This window comes from Penicillium macrosclerotiorum (assembly GCF_028827735.1).
Source record: "Penicillium macrosclerotiorum strain IBT 26536 chromosome Unknown utg000003l_segment0_segment0, whole genome shotgun sequence".
Taxonomy (NCBI): Eukaryota; Fungi; Ascomycota; class Eurotiomycetes; order Eurotiales; family Aspergillaceae; genus Penicillium; species Penicillium macrosclerotiorum.
In genome coordinates this window covers 3,978,140-3,998,435 of record NW_026643083.1, presented here as the reverse complement: position 1 = coordinate 3,998,435, position 20,296 = coordinate 3,978,140, and the positions used below count along the sequence as shown (strand labels likewise).

Genomic DNA, 20,296 nt, shown 5'->3' with positions numbered 1-20,296 from the left:
TAAATGCTTCATTTCATTTCTATTGTTTTTTCTCCTGTCTCTTGAGCTCCTTTTGCCTCGATCGATCGCATCGGAATGACTTGTGCAGCCTCAGGCTGTCAGGCACCCACTCCCGGTCCCCGTGCCGAACGGGGCTGCGTTCTTCCTCCCCCGGCCGAGGCGCTGCTTGGGTCCAGGACTCCGCCCTCACGTGCAACTCATGATCAACAGACTTGGAGGACCCTCACTCTATGCAGAGTCAATCCCCATGTGGAGCGCCAATGTCTGCTCATTGTCTACACTAACCCCGATTCACATAGTTCTGATGCCACTCATACTCCCGATTCTCGGTCAACAAGGCCCGGATTGCCTCCCGGGCGGGCACCGGTGCTCTCCCCAGTAACTCCGTCATGAGCGGATCGGTCACACCAGCCCCCCCTTGGGAAATCGACTCGTGCCAGGTCAAGAGTTTCCGAAAGAATGCTTCCGGCTTACCTCCCTCGTCGGCGGCCTGCAATCGTACAAACTCCTCGGGTGAAACAAACTGGACCTGAACCTGTCGGCCCGTGGTCTCATTGATCACATCCACAATCTCCGAGAACGTGATGGTTTCATGCGCCGTCAAGAGCACAATCTCCTTGTCGTGGCCCCCGCGAACCATCAGCCGAGCGGTCGCCTCACCGAGCTCGTCCCGCAGGGTAAATGCGATTGGTCCGTCGGACGGGAGATAGACTGTCGAAGTACTTGGGTACCAACCCATGAATACTGGGAAGGCATCAGTGTAGATACCCTCACGGATAGACGTAAAGTTGACCCCGGATCTAGCTCACGACATTAGAGACTGTGGAGGAAATAGGGAATAGCACAATTTGGTTGGCCCTGTCCAGGCCTCTCACTTACTGTCGTAGCATCTCTTCGGTCATCAAATGGGCTTGTTGCACATCAGCCTTGGAGTCGGAGCTGAATCCGCCGAATGCCAGCGATGTATACCACACCTGAAATGTCAAGGAGGTTAGACAGGGTGGTTCTAGGGGTCCTCTTGAAGTAATGAGTTCTTTCTGGAACGTACATGTTTGACATTGGACTTCTTGGCTATATCCACAAAACTTTGGTGCTGCTTTCGTCGCTTCTCCACGTCGAAGGTGTTGGTGCTCACGAAGAAAAGGTTTTCCACGTCTTTAAAAGCCGTTTCCATGCTCGATGGGTCATCATAGTTGACGACGCGGAAAGCAATCCCGCGATCTTCGAATCGCTTACGATTCGCCTCGTTCGACGATGCGGCAGCGTACTCCGATGCGGGTACGTTGGCAACGAGGTAAGATAGGACTTGGGCACCCAGGCCGCCGGTTGCTCCTGTGATGAGGTACTTGAGAGTCATGGCTGTCAAGTAGCGTTGCTGGTTAGAATATAGATATACGAGGTGTTTAATTCACGGTCAACTTGAGATATATATATGTCGCTTTCAGGTAGGTGATATGAGCTTCGGTATAGTCAGGCAACAAGAGCCACACCTTCCGGGGGGGGTTGAAATTGCAGAACATATGCATGGCAAAAATCATGTCTTTAATAGTTAACAATTTCTATTCTGCATTTGAAATGCATTCTATGATGCATTCTATGAAAGTCGAAATCAAGAAACCGAATGCCTTGGTAAGCATACACGATTGCTAAGCAAACATGGGAAGGTGAACTGGAGCCAATCAGGGGCTGTGTTGAGATCGACACTCGCTTTGCTACTGGCTGGTCAAGAAGAGCGGTCCCAATGAAAAGCCCCGAAAGACCGAGATCTCAAATTGAGGAGGTCTCCAGCGTCTTGAGAATGAAGGGACCAAAAATGCCCAGTTCGTATGAATATGTACGTACGAGCTGCGTCGTTTAGCAACGAAGCGGTGAAGGTGCACCTTACAGAAAGAAAAATTCACACCGCAAGAACGCATTTTCACCTACCAAACTCCCTGAAGCTATTAGAAACCATCTAGTATGCCAGATCAGTCGGAAATTGAACAACTATCGTGTTATTGAAAAAAGAAATTTATCGAGGATTGTGAGGGATTGGGCATTTCGTTTGCCGTGCTGCAGGGACGTGTTCGTATGGAAACCAAGTTCGCAATGCCAGAAAACCGAAAAACAAGGGTCCAGGAATATCAAAAGGGAACTTTAAGGCGATGATTACAGGGGCTAAATGATTGTCATATGCCTGTCAGCTCTGCATTGCTGGAGGGTAATTCAAAACTTTCACCGCAGCGGATCAACACCATTGCGTTGTACATATAGGCAATACTATATGGGTACGAGACCATGGGGATCATTATGTAATTTTGAAGCCTGAAGCTGTATGTATTTGTCAAGAAATTAAGTCCCTCTCCGGGGTATGCGCAAAAGAATTCAAAGCCTAGGCTGCAAGATTGCAGGACACAAAACCCGGGGGCGTATTGTAGAATGGATCTGGGAAGGAAATAATTCCCCAGTCGCAATCTTGCTCATGAGAGAAGCGAGTAGTGGACACCATCGCTCAAATGATTATAGGGAACTGACAATCGTTCATAGATAACGGGCCGAAATACGGGAGATTTTTCGCATTTTTGCTTTGACAAATTGTCGAAAAGAAGAACGAGATTTCCTATGCAATCTACGCGTAAGAATGTTAGATACAAACCCGAAACATTTTTGCCCCAAAAACAAGTTTCAGAAAACAACACCTCTGGGCAGCTCTGGCAAAATAGTGTACAACTCTTTTGCTTTTTCTTATATTTTATTTTTTTTTGTTTCTACAATAAGTGTGGCTCAACTTAATGAGACGATATATACATGTAAATCAAAATGCGGTGCACCAATATCCTGTCGGAAAAAGTCATCCCTACAACGTTTGTGGACACAAGAACGCTTATAATCCTGTCATATGTTTGCTCCACCCCTTCAGGGGGATTGATAGAAATAACTCAAATTTTCATAGAGCATTTCTCTGATAATATCGCACCATTATCGTCAAAAATCAACTGCTATTGGTAGCCGGTTCTTACGGGGAAAGGTTGACAGACGGATTTCTCGCTGTTGACATCCGGGCCCCTCGCACAGATCATTTTCAGAAAGTTCGTCAGCATTCAGTCATTATCATACTCATGACAAATTTGAAGTATAAAATTCCATGATGGTCTTAATTTTGTCATATGTATCCTCTCTTTCGATCAGAATGATTATAAGATCTATAGGGAATGCCATTTTCAATATATGGTGGGGCCAAGATCGCAAATTCGGATGGAATTCACCACTAAATTTATAGACTTATCCCAGCTGCCTTGGACGATTTCCAAGATAGACATATTTCTGTTTTATTTGAAATTCTTTTCCCATAGCGCTTTTCGACAGAAGGTAGCTCGAGTGAGGAGAAATGAAGAAAAGAAAGAACTTTTAGTCTATTTGTATTATATGCAAATAATTATTCTATGTTGCTCGTGAGGAGGCGCGAGACGTAGCTCGCGAGGAGGGCTGAGAAGGTGAATGTTCCTCGCCCCGTGTTATATTAACCTCGTTCGTCACGCGGATGCCCGGCGCTTTGGAGGTCGGGCCATGCATATCCCGAACCACGGACACTTCGGACGGCATCATCTCGTAGTCATCATGGCCAAGTTCGGACCACCGGATCAGTCTCTTGTCGTCCCGGGTGTTGGAACCTAGGCCGCTGATGGGCTTCGAGTGGCTTCGCAGCCGCCCGGCAGACCGCGAGCGAGTGTGACTGGAGGTGTACTCCGTCAGGTGGGAGAAGAGGTTGCCGAAGACAGGCTTCAGCGCGGGAACCGATAGCGCGATCAGGGTACTAGCGATTTCTGCGTTTTCGACGCACAGCATGGGGTTGTAGGCCCAGCTGCCATCGGCGGCCCATTGGCCTCGGACGACGAGCCAGACGCGGACGGCGGAAATCACAATCACGCTGTATAGACTGTTAGACGGATGTTCGACCAAGTGAAGATATGAATGTTACGCACAAGACACCAGGGAACATGACCAGCGAAAGCTTGACCTTCTTCTCCATCGAGATATGGAGTTGCTTGATGAGGATGGCAGGAATGATAAACATCATCACATCGCATGCCAAAGAGACGCCGGAATTGACTGAATATACCAATCCCCAGGACAAGCACTTGTAGGTGATGGGTTCAGACTGCCAGGCATATGGCCAAAGACCGGTGACGGGTTTACAATGGAAGATCAGAAGGAAGAGCTGGGGAAGATAGGCGGCGGTAATCACCCCGGCGACGATGGTGATACCGAGACGTAGTTTGCTGGAGCGCGCCGTTAGACGGAAATAGAATGCGAGACCGGAGAGTCGACAAAGGAGAAGGGCGGTCGTATAGAGGATGTGGGCGACGAAGTCGAGGACTTCGGTCTTGCGGACGGTTGCTAACGAAAGTACATATTCGATGTAATCAATGTGGCGGCCACTGCCGAGGTGGATGAGAACGATGGACAGGATCACAAAAGCAATATAAATAATCTGTTTGTAAATGATAATGGATTAGCATGTGACTATAGATATACCAAGGAGCGGTTGATAAAATTCATCGAGATGGGAAATGCCCATTGACTGAGCCTCTCTCTCGATGATGATGAACATGGAATTAGAGAGATGACTTACCAACGTCAAGATCGCCAATGCATCGTCTGAACCAAGCTTTTTCACCAAAAACACTCGCGCATAGAGACGGAGAATCATGAGCACGCCGGTGAAGCAGACGAGGAACAGGATGCCTGCGATGGCCGAGCCATCGCGAGACTGTGCAAGATATGAGAGCGAGACACCGTCGGGAATTCTCCCCGACGCATTGGCCGCGAGGATATCGGCGGGAATTGTCATGATAGATGGTGCAGATAGTATCAAGATGATGGCATGATTAATTTCGTGCTTTAGAAAGCCATGTTGGCTCGTTGTTTCGAAAGATCTAAGTGAATGTGAAGGGACCGCAAGCCCTGACTATAATGAACGAACGAGCAGCGCCGAGGCCGGAACGAAGGAAAATCGCGGAATCTGCTCACTTGTAGAGGAAAGTGGACGCAGATGCGGGTCTTTGGTTTTCATATATTCCAATTCTTAATTCATTCGAGCAGCCAACGAGATCGAGTATTAGCACGCCGGGACTCTGCCGAGACCACTGCGTCAAGGAAATAGTGGAGTCTAGATTGATTGTGTTCCAAACTCTCTAGCCCTAATGGGGGATTCCCAGGCTCCGTCGGTCGGATTGGCCATCTGATCTGGATTCAAGGTTCGGGGGGAAAATTCAAAAAAAAAATCTCCCGATGGATGGTAGAAACTCGCATGTTGATGTCATCGTAGACGGAGTATCCTCAACGGAAAAGGAAACCCCAAGAACCAAAGATCTCAGGGAAGATTGATCCTATGCAGGGTCAATGCGTCTCTATCTTAAAATCTTAGAACCGTTGATATTCTAGCATATTCCTGCGAGGCATTTATGAATGTGCATCTGGTAGCCCTCCATCGATCCATCCAGCGATCCGAACAAGCCTATCAGGCGTTTCCAACGCGTAATGATAGGCGCTAGTTTCACCACCAACCCAAGAGGTGGGCCCAGATCGGTGGTTACGATCAAGGAAAACTCGGGAGAGACCCGGAGCCGACCGTGGACAGCCCTGCAGAATCTTCGGCACCTGGAGAGCTATGAGCAATTAGGCAGGAGGTTACTTTTTCCAACGGGGTCGTCGCAAGCTTATTGATCCAGAAGGATCTCGGAAGCGACAATGGCACCGAGGGGCGCAAGGAGTCTCTCTTGGTTCGCTGGCGATGTGTTCGCTGGAGTGCCTTGTCAGGCCGTCGGGGGTTGATACACGACTTCCATCCGAGCCTTCCGATCCCAAGTGTCAACTGTGGAGGGACTAGGAAGGACTAGGAGTCGAGAGGAAGGGTGAATTGGTTGAATATCAGGCATTGCATCCATTCAATGGGGCGGAATGGCCGTCGCGCGAAAAAAAGGGCGGGGCGACATTGCTCGATTAGTCACGGCTCCATGAATGTTGCGCGGGATGAACGGCCTGCACGGGTCGGTATATGAAGCCAAGCTCCCCTGGGAGATCGTCGGTCTCCGGTCTTTGCCACATGGTTTTTTGGTGGGGATTCGCGATCTGATTGTTGTCATTCACACCATGTCGCCCTTGTTGCAGGCTCTCGTGAGCGGCCTGGCTCTGGCCGGCTCTGCTGTTGCTGTGCCCTACAAGGCTGAGGAGGTTGATACTCTGGTCGCCTCGCAGGTTCTGACGAACCCTTATGCCTTCGACTTCCCTCGCCTGGGTGCCCCTGGTGCCTCGCTGTTCCCGATGCGCCACTGTCATGGGTTCAAGCTAGAGGAGGCCAGCGTGGATGACATCCAGCAGCGCATGAGCAATGGTTCTCTCACCAGCGTTCAGCTGCTCGAGTGCTATCTCGACCGGATTCACCAGACTCAGCCGTATCTGAAGTACGTTTCGAATGCCCCTTGATTCCGATGACAGGACTGACTGGATACGCAGTGCCATTCTGCAATTCAACCCGGATGCCTTCTCCATTGCTCAGAAGCTGGATGAGGAGCGTGCCAAGGGCAAAGTTCGTGGTCCTCTGCATGGCATCCCCTTCATTGTGAAGGATAACATCGCCACTAAGGACCGCATGGAGACCACTGCAGGCTGCTGGGCCCTGCTTGGTAACGTCGTGCCTCGTGACTCTCACGTGGTCCACGGTCTTCGCAAGGCTGGTGCTCTGCTGCTGGGCAAGGGCGCCCTGAGTGAGTGGGCGGATATGCGTTCGAACAATTACTCCGAGGGCTTCACTGCCCGTGGTGGTCAGTGCCGTAGTGCTTACAACTTCACCGTCAACCCCGGTGGTAGCAGCACTGGTCCTGGTGTTGCTGTGGGTGCTAACCTGATCCCCATCGCCCTCGGCACCGAGACCGACGGAAGTGGTATGTGAAATCTTCCAACAGGGAGAAACTTTGTAAACCTTTGTCCACCAATCACTAATTGTCTCTCAGTCATCAACCCCGCGCAGCGAAACGCTATTGTGGGTATCAAGCCCACTGTCGGATTGACTTCCCGTGCTGGTGTCATCCCCGAGTCTTTGCACCAGGATACCATCGGTACCTTTGGTAAGACTGTCAGAGATGCTGTGTATACTCTGGATGCCATCTACGGTGTTGATACGCGGGATAACTACACCCTTGCCCAGAAAGGCCTGACCCCGAAGGGCGGCTATACTCAGTTCCTGACCAACAAGGATGCCCTGAAGGGTGCCGTGTTTGGCCTGCCCTGGAAGTCCTTCTGGGCGCTGGGCGATGCCGACCAGATCGCTCAGCTGGAGGAGCTCCTCGACCTGATCAAGTCAGCCGGTGCTACCATCATCAATGGTACCGAGCTGCCTCACTACAAGGAGATCGTCTCGCCGGATGGCTGGAACTGGGACTACGGCTCGACTCGTGGCTACGCCAACGAGTCGGAGTACTCGTATATCAAGGTTGACTTCTACAACAACCTGCGCGACTACCTCGCTGAGGTCAACAACACCAACATCAAGACCCTTGAGGATCTTGTCCAGTACAATGAGGATAACTACGGCTCTGAGGGTGGCTTCCCCGGCATCCACCCCGCCTTTGGCTCCGGCCAGGACGGTTTCCTCGCCTCCTTGGAGAGCAAGGGTATCATGAACGAGACCTACTGGTCGGCTCTGGCCTTCTGCCAGCGTACCACCCGCGAGGAGGGCATCGACGCCGCTTTGAAGTACCACAACCGCACCCTGGATGGTCTCTTGGTGCCTCCGGATGTTGCCCAGAGCATTCAGATTGCTGCTCAGGCGGGCTACCCTGTCATCACCGTACCCGCTGGTACCAGCAAGGAGTCCGGCATGCCCTATGGCCTGGCAATCATGAACACTGCCTTCTCGGAGCCTACCCTCATCAAGTACGCCAGCGCCATTGAGGATCTTCAGAAGACCTCGGGCACCAAGTGGCAGCGCACTCTTCCTGAGTGGCGCGGCTACCTCGAGCGCAACCTGCCCGTGATCATGTAAGTGACGCGGAGCCCAGCGACGCTTTTGTTACATTGAATTCGCCTGGAGGCGAGGGACTTGGTCGCATCTATACACTGTAATACCATGCATCATGTATGAATAGAGAGCAAATTAATAGATGATACTCCACAGACCTTCTTTCTTCTCCTTCCTATTTTGTGTAATGCCCGTCCGTTCTGTCCGCCAAACTACTGCGCTATATCACCTATTGGGAAATTACGGATTCCGTTGGGAGACGTGATATTGCCGGCAGTTCCACTTCCTTCCCCATCTTGCTTAGGTCTGACGAGTAGATGAAAGTGCAATAGCTAATATATATGACTTACCTTGCAGACCGCCATTTTCGATCCCGACATGCCGAACAAGCAATATGCCACATGGGGCCATTGCGACCGAAAGTGGATCATTGGGCCTTTCTGGAAGCTCTCTATAGATACCATTGTCCCACCTATATGGCAATTCTTGGCCTTCCCCTTCCGTTCTAGTGCTCGCCCATCGCCGCTTTTTGATCACTGAGTAAAATTGAGCACGCCCCTGATCAACCTGAGCTGGTCCAGTGATCATTATGTAATCACACGGATCAGCCTCGCTGAGCCTGATCATGGGTCTGTGCAGTCCCTGCCTTGCGTTGAAGGGGTTGCAATAGTAGTTGATACTTAATCACTTCTTTCGCCACACTGTCCGCTTGGGGTCTCTACAAAACTGGGTTATTGGCTGCTTGTACGATATCAATAGTGATGGCTGGCGATTATCAAATGATAAGCCGGATCTCATTGACAGTTTAATTCAAAGCTTTGTTTTGATGTAGTGAGCCTACATATGGCGTCATAAACCATTCTTAGGCCAAACCAAAGATCGAAGAGATACAAATTTTCCTATATATGATTTCTCATACCCCTGGGCCCTTGGCTGAGTAAAATTCCTTCATCTCCTTTAGTCATTGTATGTGACAGAGTAAACTGTGAAACCCTGAGATGGTGCTGAGGTAGCCGCAGTTTTGAGAGCATCGTCGCTCACATCAATATACTCAGAGCCAGACTCATACTTCAAGGTATACCCAGCTCCATTACCAAGGAAGGTAATGCCAATTTCAGCGGCTGTAGACTTGGAAGATGTCAGTGCGCCATCAGCACCAAGATAGCGACCATCGTAAGCACTAGCAATGTAGTAAATCTGACTTTCCTCGTCGCTATTATAGGAAATAACCCAACGCTGGTTGATCGAATCATGAGCGGAAGTAGAGCTGGTAACGGTCAGAGTGGAAGAGCTGCCCTCGTTGGTAAGAGCATATCCTTCCTTTTCAAAGGTCAGATACCGGCCCTCAGTCAAGTAGCCGACAACCTCCTTATATCCGTCTTCGAAGTAAAGTGCTGAAGTTTCATTCTGCTCGCCGTAAGGGACAGTGGGGCGCTGTACTTTATATGTGGACTCGCAGGTGGCTGTACCTGTGTAACTCCCACTGGAATCGGTGGCAGGAGTATTCACACTTGGAATATCGGGAATTGTGTAGTCAGGCTAGAGCTTGATATTAGCAGTTGTCTAAGGAGATGTGATAAGTCCTTTCATACCTTGGAGAAATCAAACGCGTTGACCAGATCGGACATGTGTTCCCGACGCCACGGCTCCATATAGTCTGTCGTGATATTGGAATAGCCCAAGGCTGTCAGCCAAGCCTCCAAGAACAGGATTTGAGAATTATGATCGGATCGCTCAGTGAAGACACGGCCACCGCGTGTCCAGGGAGAAACGATGTAAAACGGAACACGGAAACCTATAGCCTCAATCAGCCGTTTCGTGGCAGACGAAGATACATATGTGGAGGAGGGACAAACCAGGGCCTGTAAAGGTGTATCCGAAGAGATCGTAAGGATCATCAATCCACTCTCCCGCAGTACCATTATCGGAGTGGAAAGGGGTGACATGATCCCCGAACCCACCAGTTTCTGTCATCCTTAGCCTTTTGAAATTCCGAGGATTTGCATGGTAGCAACAGTAGATGACATTTCTTACCGTCATAACTTATGAGCAATGCTGTGGTGTTATAATCCGGACCATTTACCACAGCATCTACAACCTGCTTCTGCAGCCATGCACCCTCACTGGGCATGTATGGTGGATGCTCGGACAGTTCAGTGGGCCCGACAATGAAAGAGACCATGGGAAGAGTTCCGTTGCTTGCTGCCTCGTAGAATGCATCTAAGCCTAAATAGGACAGGCCCCGAGTTGCCAACTCTGAAGTCGACGAGGCGTCTTGGAAACTCTCAAACCATGCCAGAGGATTGTCATCGAAGTTATCCGTGTCCTGATAAACTTGCCAGGTAACACCGGCCTCCTGATAATAGTTATAAATTGTTTCCCAAGTGAGGGGATAGCAGCTCATGTCAGACTTCTCACAGCCTTGTAGAGCTCCAGTTAGCTTGGCACTCCTGATAAACTGCAATTTTCACTCACCAGGAGTCTCATAGTTGTCGAGATATGGTTCAGTTTCACTGACGCCGATTGTTCCGCTGACAAGAGTAACACGGTTTGGGTTGGTAGATGCAATGACCGACTCCTGTGGAATTATGAGAGGTGTGAGAGTGGGAGTTGCAAGAGGAGAACTGATTATTTACCTGATACATGTCCCCGGCCGTCCATCCTTCAGCAATGGCAAAATGAACGGGAATGTCGCTACGCTTCATATACCCCCAACTCCAAGGAGTGTTCTGAATAGCCCACCAATCGTTCAGTCCCCCATGAAGTGCATAATGGTTGGATTTGTAGCTATTGCTCCCAGCGGTCATACACTGAATGGCATTGGGCCAGGTGCCGCCTTCATAACCCAAGTAAAAGGGGAGAAGCCAATCGGTTGCGGTTGAGAGATCAGAGTCGACCACTCTGAGTGTTATTGGTGAGCTCGCAGAAATTATGCGGAATGATTTCTTTCTCCCCAAGTATCACACTCAAATCAACTTACTGGTAAAAGGTAGACTTATTTGTGGCGCTGTTGACTGGAACATTAGGGTCGGCAAACCCACGAGTGCCAGCCATAGTCCCAAAATACTGGAATATCCCGTGGTCAGTTGAAAGTGCCTTATCTATTTGGTTTTCGGGAATACCGACACTATTCCATGACCGATTCTCTTGCATGAAGATAACCACATGTTTGATTGTGGATAAAGAATCGGCAACAATAGGCCTGGCACTCAAGAGGAGTGTCAGAACTCCGGCCTTTGAGATCATATTTGGTGGTTTCCTGTTGTTTATGGCCGATGCGCCAATTTCAACGGTTGAAATGTGTCATAAAAGGAAGGATGCAGTATGTCATGTTTTGCTTCTTTTATATATTCCAACTCCAAGATATATTCGACGGACGAAGTGCCCAATCTTCGTAACATCGTCGATGCGGGGATGTTGAAATCTTTTCACGTGTCTGATACTGGACCGATTATTGGCTTTATGAATGCAGCTCAGGAACTGGATGGGTTCCCTTGGAGAACGAACCAACGAAAGCGATGCAATTAGAAAGATGTGCAACCGGATTTAATCAAATAAGCTTCAAGAAATACACCTGCAGTAGCGCTAGCACCATGCAACGTAGAAACCCAGTGAAAATGCTGGGAAGCGATCTATTTGAACTGGTATCTTGACAGTTCAATTACCAGTCAGGTTCATTCGCAGATGGTGCGTTGATAGATTGGGTTAGCGATCAAGCTGCAATGATACGGATGAAGTTCTCGTAATTTCCCATCAAGAAGTTCACAAGCATGTACCTAGATGTCTTTTATGGCCCTCGGAGAACTCCGATGTTGTTTCAATAATCAAGACAGACGAACTACTTCAATTCGGGAGAACTAGCCTCCGAAGTGTTTTAGCGGGCTTCGCTTAAAGCCGTGGAACGATATTTGGGCCTGATGAGCCTGCAGTCTTCCAACGGGAAGTGGACATCACCCCGACCGGAGGAAAGATGAGGATAATAATTGTTATATGCGCGCCGCACTTATCTTGAATTAGAGCAATATTACGTTTTCTGCAAACAAAGTTCTGTGCTAGTCTTGCAGACTGCAGACAATGACTGTACCTTGTGAGCAAGGATCTATCGCCCAATAGGTCGGTTTGTAGGGGCCTCGCGAAGGCATTGGGCGATTAGGAAGATGCCCTGAAATTCGCATCCAGTACAGTCGCGATTCCCCTCACCAAGCCCACATCAGTTTAGGGACGATCGAGTGCGACATCAACAAACCAAATTAAATCGCTGCCAATTGGGGCTCACGTGGTCCATGGAGGGGACCGATTGGTCCACGAGTTGCATACAGGGGCATGATGATCACACCATGCAAATCACTGCCGAATCGGGTGACATGGTGTTGTTCTTGGTTTCTCGGACTTCTTGGGATGCCCTTCTATTCTTATAACTGGGGGGAAGTGGCGTGGGAAGAGAGGTATTCTTGAATTAAGCTTCGAATGAGACCATCTCATGATCTCGGCAACAATTCCAAGGGATGGCAGGTCAGAAAAAGGCAACGAATGGCCCGTGGACTTTCCTCTCAACCTTTTGTGTGATGGTTGCTCTTGCCTATCTTACTTTAAATCATTCCTCGCCGTCACTCCTGATCTCTTCTCAATGGAAAAGGGTGGGTATTGATTCTACTGTTCTCTCAAACACCACCAATCGGTTTGAATTGGCACCAGATCTCCATGTTTCGCGTAAGCCAACTTTGCAAAGATTAAATTGGAAATTATCAAAGCTGGACGCGCGCCCTGATGGGGTTCGAAGGTCCGTTTACTCAATCAATAGTAAGTGTAAAATGAAGAGAGCAGGGTCCTCTCTAATTCATTTCTTGGTCTGAATCTTCCTTAGGTCAGTTTCCCGGGCCCACTATTGAAACCCGGACCGGTGATCACCTTATCATCACCGTTGAAAATCATCTGAGCGAGGAGAATGTCACCATTCACTGGCATGGTCTAAATGTCCCTAGTAGGTCCAAGTTAATATCCTATTACATAATAGCCAACGTTCTAAGGATCCAGATTTTATGGATGGGATGCCTAGCGTAACACAGTTAGAGATTCAACCTGGTGATAGTTTTGTTTATGACTTCGTCGTTCCCTTAAATCAAGCGGGAACCTTTTGGTACCATGCTCACACAGATCTAAAACATGCGGAAGGTCTTTATGGGGCAATTGTGGTTCATAAACCAGCTTCCGGTTCAGAGCTTGTCGAGAAGGAATTATTCGGTTATGATAGAGAGCTCCTTCTCCAGATCGGTGACTGGTACCATCAACCAGCCGCAAAACTCATGTCCCATTACATGTCTGCGGCGTCCTTTGGAAATGAGGTATATCTCTTGTTATGCCATTGCCGTCTCGATTTTGAAGCTACAATTCATACTGATGCGATTGACAGCCAGTACCAGACTCGCTCCTCATAAATGGAGTTGGTCGGTTTGAATGTGAAATGGCAGTACCTGCGCGACCAGTGGACTGCATTTCTCAATGCCCAGATTTCTCATTTTTGGCACTGGAAAGGGATTCAACGTACCGTATTCGTGTGATTAATACTGGGTATGATATTGAAGTTGATCTAATTCGGAGACAGAAACTAACTCGTGGGGAATAGTTCAATGGCTGGTTTTACTCTGCAATTTGCAGATTGGTTTCTGGAAGTCATCGCGTTGGACGGTGTAGAAGTGCAAAAACAATCTTCTGAAGCCCAGTCTGCTGGAATACTTTTTCCCGGCCAACGAATGGATTTGATCCTACGCCCCTCTCAAAAGCCCCTTCACAGAGACAAATCAAATATGATGGTTGCTCTCCATACCAAGTTTGTGACCCACCGCTTCCAAATTTTGCAGTTTCAGATTCTCTAATAAAGCCTTGTGGGCGGATTTACAGAGACTTCAAACTCCCTAACTTAGCATTGACTCTGAACCAGTCATTTAGCATGATGCCGTACTTTGACTTTGAAAACTGCTCAGTTGAATCTATCGATTTGCTAAATCCCACGCACGTTGATGTCAATAAGATCCCTTCAGCGTCATCAGTATTAGCATTGCTACCTTTGGTGGCGCACGAGACTCATGTGGTCTACACCAAAATCCAGAAAATGGCCATCAACGAGAATGAACCATGGGGCTACTTCAACTCTACTTCCTGGCGACCTCAGCAACAACCACGCGTTCCTTTGATCGATCTTCCCCGGGCCCAATGGGACAAGAATCAATTTTCAATATCGACCGGCCCTGAGCCAATTTGGGTGGATATTGTGCTCAACAATCTGGATGATGGGGGCCATCCTTTCCATCTAGTGAAAACAACCCCCCTCCACGCACAATAAAGAGTTGAAATATAGCTAATCAGTTCTGTATAGCACGGCCATAACTTCTATGTCTTGCATGTTTACCAAGCGGCTATTGGCTGGGGATCATACAATCCTTTCAAGGACTCGTTCCCTCCCGGCCTTGACCCAGAATTCCCGAATTATGATTTATCGAAGGCAGTGTTGAGAGACACGGTTTATATTCCTCGCCGAGCATATGCTGTTCTACGATTCCAGGCAAATAATCCTGGTCTGTGGTTTCTACACTGCCACATAGTCTGGCATCTAGCTGGTGGCATGGCGATGATTGTGGATGTTATGGGAGGGTAAAAAAGAGCAGTATTATCCAATGACTGATTGAAGGCTGGTTGACCTTGTACATTTAAAAGCAGAGCTCAGAACCGTCACAATATAAGTTATATGATCTTCACAAATTATCTCCTCTTCAGTAGAATTCGACTAATTCATTTTTTTTTTTCACTATGCCAGTAAAGCCGATTAAAATGGCTTGATTTATCTCACGAAATATTTTTCTCGATAAACAGCTCCTGGGAGCCTTTCAACACATACCAGCACAGCGTGTGGAGAATAGGGCTTTCCGTCCACTCGGTCGTACTTAACATGCGCGACGTGTATGTTAACTATAGTTAAGTGATCTGAGTTTTAATCATCTCTCACATGACTTTTCTTGAAATGATCACCAAGTCTGAGCCCGTGCTGAAATCTACTCACTGCGCCTGAGCCTAAGCACTCTGATAAAAGCGGCGGCAGCCAGAATAGGAAAGCCCCGCCAGAAATTATGTGGTCCATATAGCTGCATCTATCATAATGCAATATGTACAAAGAATCTCCCAACATTGTACCCATTTCTCTTTTCAAACCAGGCAATGATAGAGAGGTGCCTCACATTGGCATTGCCTAAAGGGGCATTCGTGGCCGTGACTACTATATCTATATCCCAATATTGAAACCTACTCCGTCCCACTAGATGGTGTTTCCCCCCCTCTTGTCGCCTCGTCGAGGAGCCCAAGAGCAAGTGGGTTCCCACCATGGATGATCGCCGCGAACATCAAACGGTTGCATCGCTGACGGCTCGATGTCATTGATGCAAAATTTCCCTACGCACTTCCCCGGACTCGAATGACTGTAAACTTTGATCTGCGCGGATGATCCAGATGGAGGCGAGAACACCACTCTGTTGAATCCGCTCGACCGTCGGCGACCGCCAAGACGGAAGAATGTCTTGTTCTTCCAAAATCCGCCCGCACGTCCTGAGACCACCAACAAGCTACTCCAGCATATCCTGACCGTCAAAGAAACGCCGGAATTGTTCCGACGCAAATTGCACATCTGGTGTAGGTTCTTCGCGTCACAGCCTGTTCACCCCTTCAAATTAAAGAGAGGACCACGCTGACCACGGAGCACGCCTCGTCCGAGTAAAGCGCCCGACTGCCCCTTCTGGACCAGCCTACTAAATCGAGCAGAGTGGGTCGCCGACGGAGCGCAGACTGAAACATTTCCATGCACCGAGCTGATCCCTCCAACACGTGTGGCGCTGTCCGGCACATACTTTAATCAATTTTAGTTTGCGGAATATTTGTTCGCCGGGCCTGATGGCCGTTTCTGTTGCGAATGCGGATGCTGGCTTGAGCCCTGATTCATGCAAATCCATGACTTGCCCGCCGATACAAGCTAGCGTGGATGACGCAGGCGCTCTGTTTCCCAATATCCCCGAACTTCTGGACAACTGTGGGCTTCCTTCCGACTGGTTCAAGCTAACGTGCCCCTGGCGACTGCTCCGTAATGGTGGCTAGTGGATATACTGCACCGAGTGTTTCCATGCTCCCTCGTGGGGTTAGCTGTCGGGGCATAGCGTTTCTGATTCGCCAAGCATGACTGCGGTATCAACCTCACCTCCAGCTCCGGTGACCGATGGGATTTGAAAACAGGACGAACAGGACCAGACCCAGTTAGTTGGTGGGCGCATGGCGAAGCCAAGAGCTCTTCGTATCCGCAATGATCGCCCTTCCGAGTTCTGTCGTCTCATCTTCGGGCTTATTTCGATATTTCCGAGGTAGATATAAGAATACGCTGATCACCCGCCCCAAATTGTTGCATCTCATCCCTCTTCAACCTCTCTTCCTCACCCTTCATTTTCCGGGATACCGTTTCTCAGCATGAAGTATACCGCCCTTCTTGCAGCTTTTGCTGCCCACGCTGCTGCCGTGAGTGTCTCCGGCGCTGCGGAGGGGTTCGCCAAGGGCGTTACTGGTGGCGGGTCCGCCACTGCTGTGTACCCGGATACCATTGACGAGCTGGTCTCGTACCTTGGCGACGACGAGGCTCGGGTTATTGTCCTGTCCAAGACCTTTGACTTCACCAACAGCGAGGGTACCACCACCGCCACTGGATGTGCTCCCTGGGGTACTGCTTCCGGTTGTCAGGTTGCCATTAACCAGAACTCTTGGTGTGATAACTACGAGTCAAGCGCTCCATCTGTCTCTGTCACTTAGTGAGAAGACCTTGCTCTCCATCTGAGGACCGAAAGTTCTTTTGCTGACCTCTATTCTTCCAGTGACAATGCTGGTATTCTGGGTATCACCGTTGCCTCCGACAAGACTATTCTCGGTGAAGGCTCCAGCGGTGTGATCAAGGGCAAGGGTCTTCGCATTGTTAGCGGTGCCAGCAACATCATCATCCAGTATGTCAATATCCGCCCAGTTCTCGCAAGGTCAAACAGAAGAGCCTGTCCTCTAACACATCTCCCAGGAACATCGCCATTACCGATATTAACCCCAAGTACGTCTGGGGAGGTGATGCCATCACCATCGACAACAGCGACATGGTCTGGATCGACCACGTCACCGTAAGTACACACTCCATCCTCCGCAGGAAACCAATAAAAAAAAGAAGGAGAAAAGAGAAAGGCAGTAGAGAAGAAAAAGTGAACCATCCGAATCGCTGACCTCTGGACAGACTGCCCGCATCGGCCGGCAACACATCGTTCTTGGCACCGATGCCTCTAAGCGTGTCACCATCTCCAACAGCTACATCAACGGTGTGAGCTCGTACTCCGCCACCTGCGACACCTATCACTACTGGGGTATCTACCTGGACGGCTCGAACGACTACGTCACCCTGAAGGGCAACTACATCTACCACACAAGCGGCCGCAGCCCCAAGGTGCAGGGCTCGACTCTGCTGCACGCAGTCAACAACTACTGGTACGACAACTCAGGCCACGCCTTCGAGATCGGCTCCGGCGGCTACGTGCTGGCCGAGGGCAACGTGTTCCAGAACATCGACACCGTCGTCGAGTCTCCCGTCGATGGCGAGCTGTTCACCGCGCCGTCGACCTCTGCCAACACGGCCTGCAGCAGCTACCTCGGCCGCGTGTGCCAGATCAACGGGTTCGGCAGCTCGGGTACCTTCTCTCAGTCGGATACCGGTTTCTTCTCCAAGTTCTCGGGACAGAACATTGCGTCTGCAACGGCTTATACATCGGTCGTTTCGAGTGTTAACTCGAACGCGGGCCAGGGTAAGCTGTAAAATGCAAGAAATTCTACAAGCTGGTTATTAGTTTTCGAGGTAGAGAGGAGGGGAGGGAAAGAGGGAGTCAGACGGGGTTGAAGGTGATTGGGAAGGGAGGGGTCATGTACTATATACATAACGTAGGAAAATACTCTGAATGTGGAATTTATTGTATGATCCTGCAACGCAATCGTTAAATATTACTCTTCTCCTTTGTCTTTTGTCTATTTGATGGTTGCTTTGACATGGACTTGAAGACTTTCATTTGGAGGTGAGGGGTATGTACGAGGATTTCATGGTAAAAGATAAAAGTAATCCGTGCTCATACGAAGTCACATATTAACGGTACTAAAGGAGAGGGGAAACGCTAACAACAAAAGACAAACAAACAAAGAAAGAAAGACTGACTCCCAGCAGGCATGAAAACGTCATGTCGTAAATCGGGCATAGAGACCAGAGAGCCGTAGCCAAGCCTAATATCTGCATTAGTTGACGATAATTAACCCTGGTCCTGCGAGCGTCCACTTGGCCACCGAATTGGCATCATTGAAAGGACCGTCGCTCTTGGTGATTGCCGCAATGGTCAGGCCATTCATCTCATGGTCATCAAAGGGGAACAGAGCCTGAGCTTGAACAGTAGTACCGGTTCGGGAGAGGATATCGAGAGGCTCGACGACGGGCACATTCTGCTGGTTGATGTAGGTTATCCACAGCAGATGCTCAGCTTCATGGTTGGGGTCCTCAAATGTGACGGTAATGTTCTGGCTCTGAGGGCCTGGCGCAGTGAGGATATTCAAGGCCTCAAAAGTCCGTAGTGGGATCTCATTGATGTTCGGGCAACTGCCTGGAACAACAAAGCCTTGAATAGCTGTGAAGGCGAAGTTGAGGTCGCTAGTGGTGAGGAAAGGTAATTCGCTGGGGATCTTTCCCTGCATCACTCGGAACCAGCCCTGTTGCTCGCCTTCCTGGCCGATAACGGAAGAAATCTCGCGAGCTAAATCGGGATCTCGTCCCAGTGCGAAACGCTCGACCACGTCCTGCAGGGTTCCCAGGACAACATCGGTAAAGGTGGATGCCAGAACGATAGCCGAGTCATAATCCTGAACGGGAAATGTGTACTTGCAGGGTTCGATCTCATTGATGTTGAAGTGGCTAAGGGCATCGTTAGCCCGCAGGGCATGGAGCTCTTCTTGCTGTTTTTACGACGAGTTTGCGTTAGTCGGAGACCGATGGATAAATTTAATGGAGAAGAACTTACGGCAAGAATGGCCTTCAAGGACTCCAGGACGAGATGCTGATCCTCAGTATCCGTGAAGCGATATCCTTCGACCCCCTCGGTGATGTTGGTAATTAACTCGTTGAAGAAGGCGACCTCAAACAGTTCGTTGAACGCAATCAATTTGAGGTTTATGATACCGTCCTGACTGATCACCGGAGGAGGAGGGCCATTGGGAAGAGTGCCATGGGCCTTCTTCTCGATCAACTTGAGCTCGCTGGGGCTCGGAAAGGGCATGCCATCTGGAAGCTCAACCGGGGCCGCAATGGCCAGGAACGTCCCACTTAGCAGCACGAAAAAGAGATGAAGGAGACGATACATGGTTGTGTAACAGAGAGTGGGATTGGTAAGAGTTTAAAGTACCTGCGAGGAGGAGGAACCAAAGAGAGGATGGACAAAACAATGAATATCGTGGGAGGTGGACAGGGTTTAAGTAGGGTAGGTTGGACGCATTGAGGGAAGCATAACGGCAGCCTGGTGCGAGTGTTCAAAATATCGAGCTTCGGGTCTGTCGGGCAGGCGCGTTGGCCTCTCGGTGCTGCAGGCGCGGACAGCCGCCTTGGAAAGAGCATCACACACTATAGATTCCTCTGTTGGTTGAAAGTGCTGTACAACAGCGGAACTATATTTAGTTGGCCGAGATGGCGCTGTGGCGTCTTTGGTCAAGAGATCCGGCTGTCATACATGTGCGAGGGTTTTGGCAGATCATCTATTGCCTCCATTTGGAATATTTGGGTAGGTACGAGGAGGGCGAAGGGGACAAGCCTCTGGGATATTATGGGTGCGGCAGTGCAATATCCCGATCGCGAAAGAGGTCGGGACGCTGGCTGCTTGACAGGGCCGAGACGCTTCGAGGCTAAGGAGGCTTAGCTGCCCGAATGCCGAATAAGCTTCTAGGGCGTGGAGAAAGGGTCCGCAGACCCTGCGCGAAGCGCATCAGCTGAGTGGGGGCGGCCTGGGGACGAGAGCACTAATTAACGCTTTCAATAGGCCCGGAAGAATAATCCATGCCTTCCACGGACTTGATCATCGAGTTGATAGACAGGGGAAAGCGAGAAACAGAGAGTGGAAAATGGCAATCTTCCGGGAGGTTTTAGTCATGCAAGCTTTCCATGGTAACTAATGCTATGCTATTACACTCACTATTGCCTGAAACATACATGGTGGA

At 49.6% G+C, this 20,296-nt stretch overlaps 7 protein-coding genes across 7 annotated transcripts; 3 read left to right on the top strand and 4 right to left on the bottom strand.

Annotated features, from left to right (window-relative positions):
• Positions 1-280: 280 nt before the first annotated feature.
• Positions 281-1,357, bottom strand: N7462_004329 (SDR family oxidoreductase; the record flags this gene model as incomplete). The annotated part of the gene is made up of 3 exons (XM_057076055.1): positions 281-800; positions 880-974; positions 1,049-1,357. The coding sequence occupies 3 exons, from the start codon at positions 1,355-1,357 to the stop codon at positions 281-283; spliced, it is 924 nt and encodes a 307-aa protein (XP_056935560.1).
• A 2,063-nt stretch (positions 1,358-3,420) lies between these two features.
• On the bottom strand, positions 3,421-4,831 carry N7462_004328 (uncharacterized protein; the record flags this gene model as incomplete). Its single annotated transcript, XM_057076054.1, has 3 exons — positions 3,421-3,907; positions 3,963-4,471; positions 4,613-4,831. 3 exons carry the CDS (start codon positions 4,829-4,831, stop codon positions 3,421-3,423), a joined length of 1,215 nt encoding a protein of 404 aa, XP_056935559.1.
• A 1,301-nt stretch (positions 4,832-6,132) lies between these two features.
• On the top strand, positions 6,133-8,023 carry N7462_004327 (putative amidase; the record flags this gene model as incomplete). Its single annotated transcript, XM_057076053.1, has 3 exons — positions 6,133-6,434; positions 6,496-6,923; positions 6,993-8,023. 3 exons carry the CDS (start codon positions 6,133-6,135, stop codon positions 8,021-8,023), a joined length of 1,761 nt encoding a protein of 586 aa, XP_056935558.1.
• A 933-nt stretch (positions 8,024-8,956) lies between these two features.
• Positions 8,957-11,245, bottom strand: N7462_004326 (nonhemolytic phospholipases C family protein; the record flags this gene model as incomplete). Its single annotated transcript, XM_057076052.1, has 7 exons — positions 8,957-9,538; positions 9,592-9,794; positions 9,856-9,966; positions 10,034-10,420; positions 10,475-10,577; positions 10,636-10,900; positions 10,980-11,245. The coding sequence occupies 7 exons, from the start codon at positions 11,243-11,245 to the stop codon at positions 8,957-8,959; spliced, it is 1,917 nt and encodes a 638-aa protein (XP_056935557.1).
• A 1,259-nt stretch (positions 11,246-12,504) lies between these two features.
• On the top strand, positions 12,505-14,651 carry N7462_004325 (multicopper oxidase family protein; the record flags this gene model as incomplete). Its single annotated transcript, XM_057076051.1, has 7 exons — positions 12,505-12,799; positions 12,864-12,980; positions 13,034-13,341; positions 13,410-13,567; positions 13,623-13,826; positions 13,946-14,309; positions 14,373-14,651. The coding sequence occupies 7 exons, from the start codon at positions 12,505-12,507 to the stop codon at positions 14,649-14,651; spliced, it is 1,725 nt and encodes a 574-aa protein (XP_056935556.1).
• A 1,847-nt stretch (positions 14,652-16,498) lies between these two features.
• On the top strand, positions 16,499-17,870 carry N7462_004324 (polysaccharide lyase family 1 protein; the record flags this gene model as incomplete). Its single annotated transcript, XM_057076050.1, has 4 exons — positions 16,499-16,833; positions 16,897-17,022; positions 17,091-17,187; positions 17,298-17,870. 4 exons carry the CDS (start codon positions 16,499-16,501, stop codon positions 17,868-17,870), a joined length of 1,131 nt encoding a protein of 376 aa, XP_056935555.1.
• Positions 17,871-18,337: 467 nt separating this feature from the next.
• Positions 18,338-19,449, bottom strand: N7462_004323 (putative sexual development protein (LsdA); the record flags this gene model as incomplete). Its single annotated transcript, XM_057076049.1, has 2 exons — positions 18,338-19,045; positions 19,111-19,449. 2 exons carry the CDS (start codon positions 19,447-19,449, stop codon positions 18,338-18,340), a joined length of 1,047 nt encoding a protein of 348 aa, XP_056935554.1.
• Between the last annotated feature and the right edge of the window lie 847 nt (positions 19,450-20,296).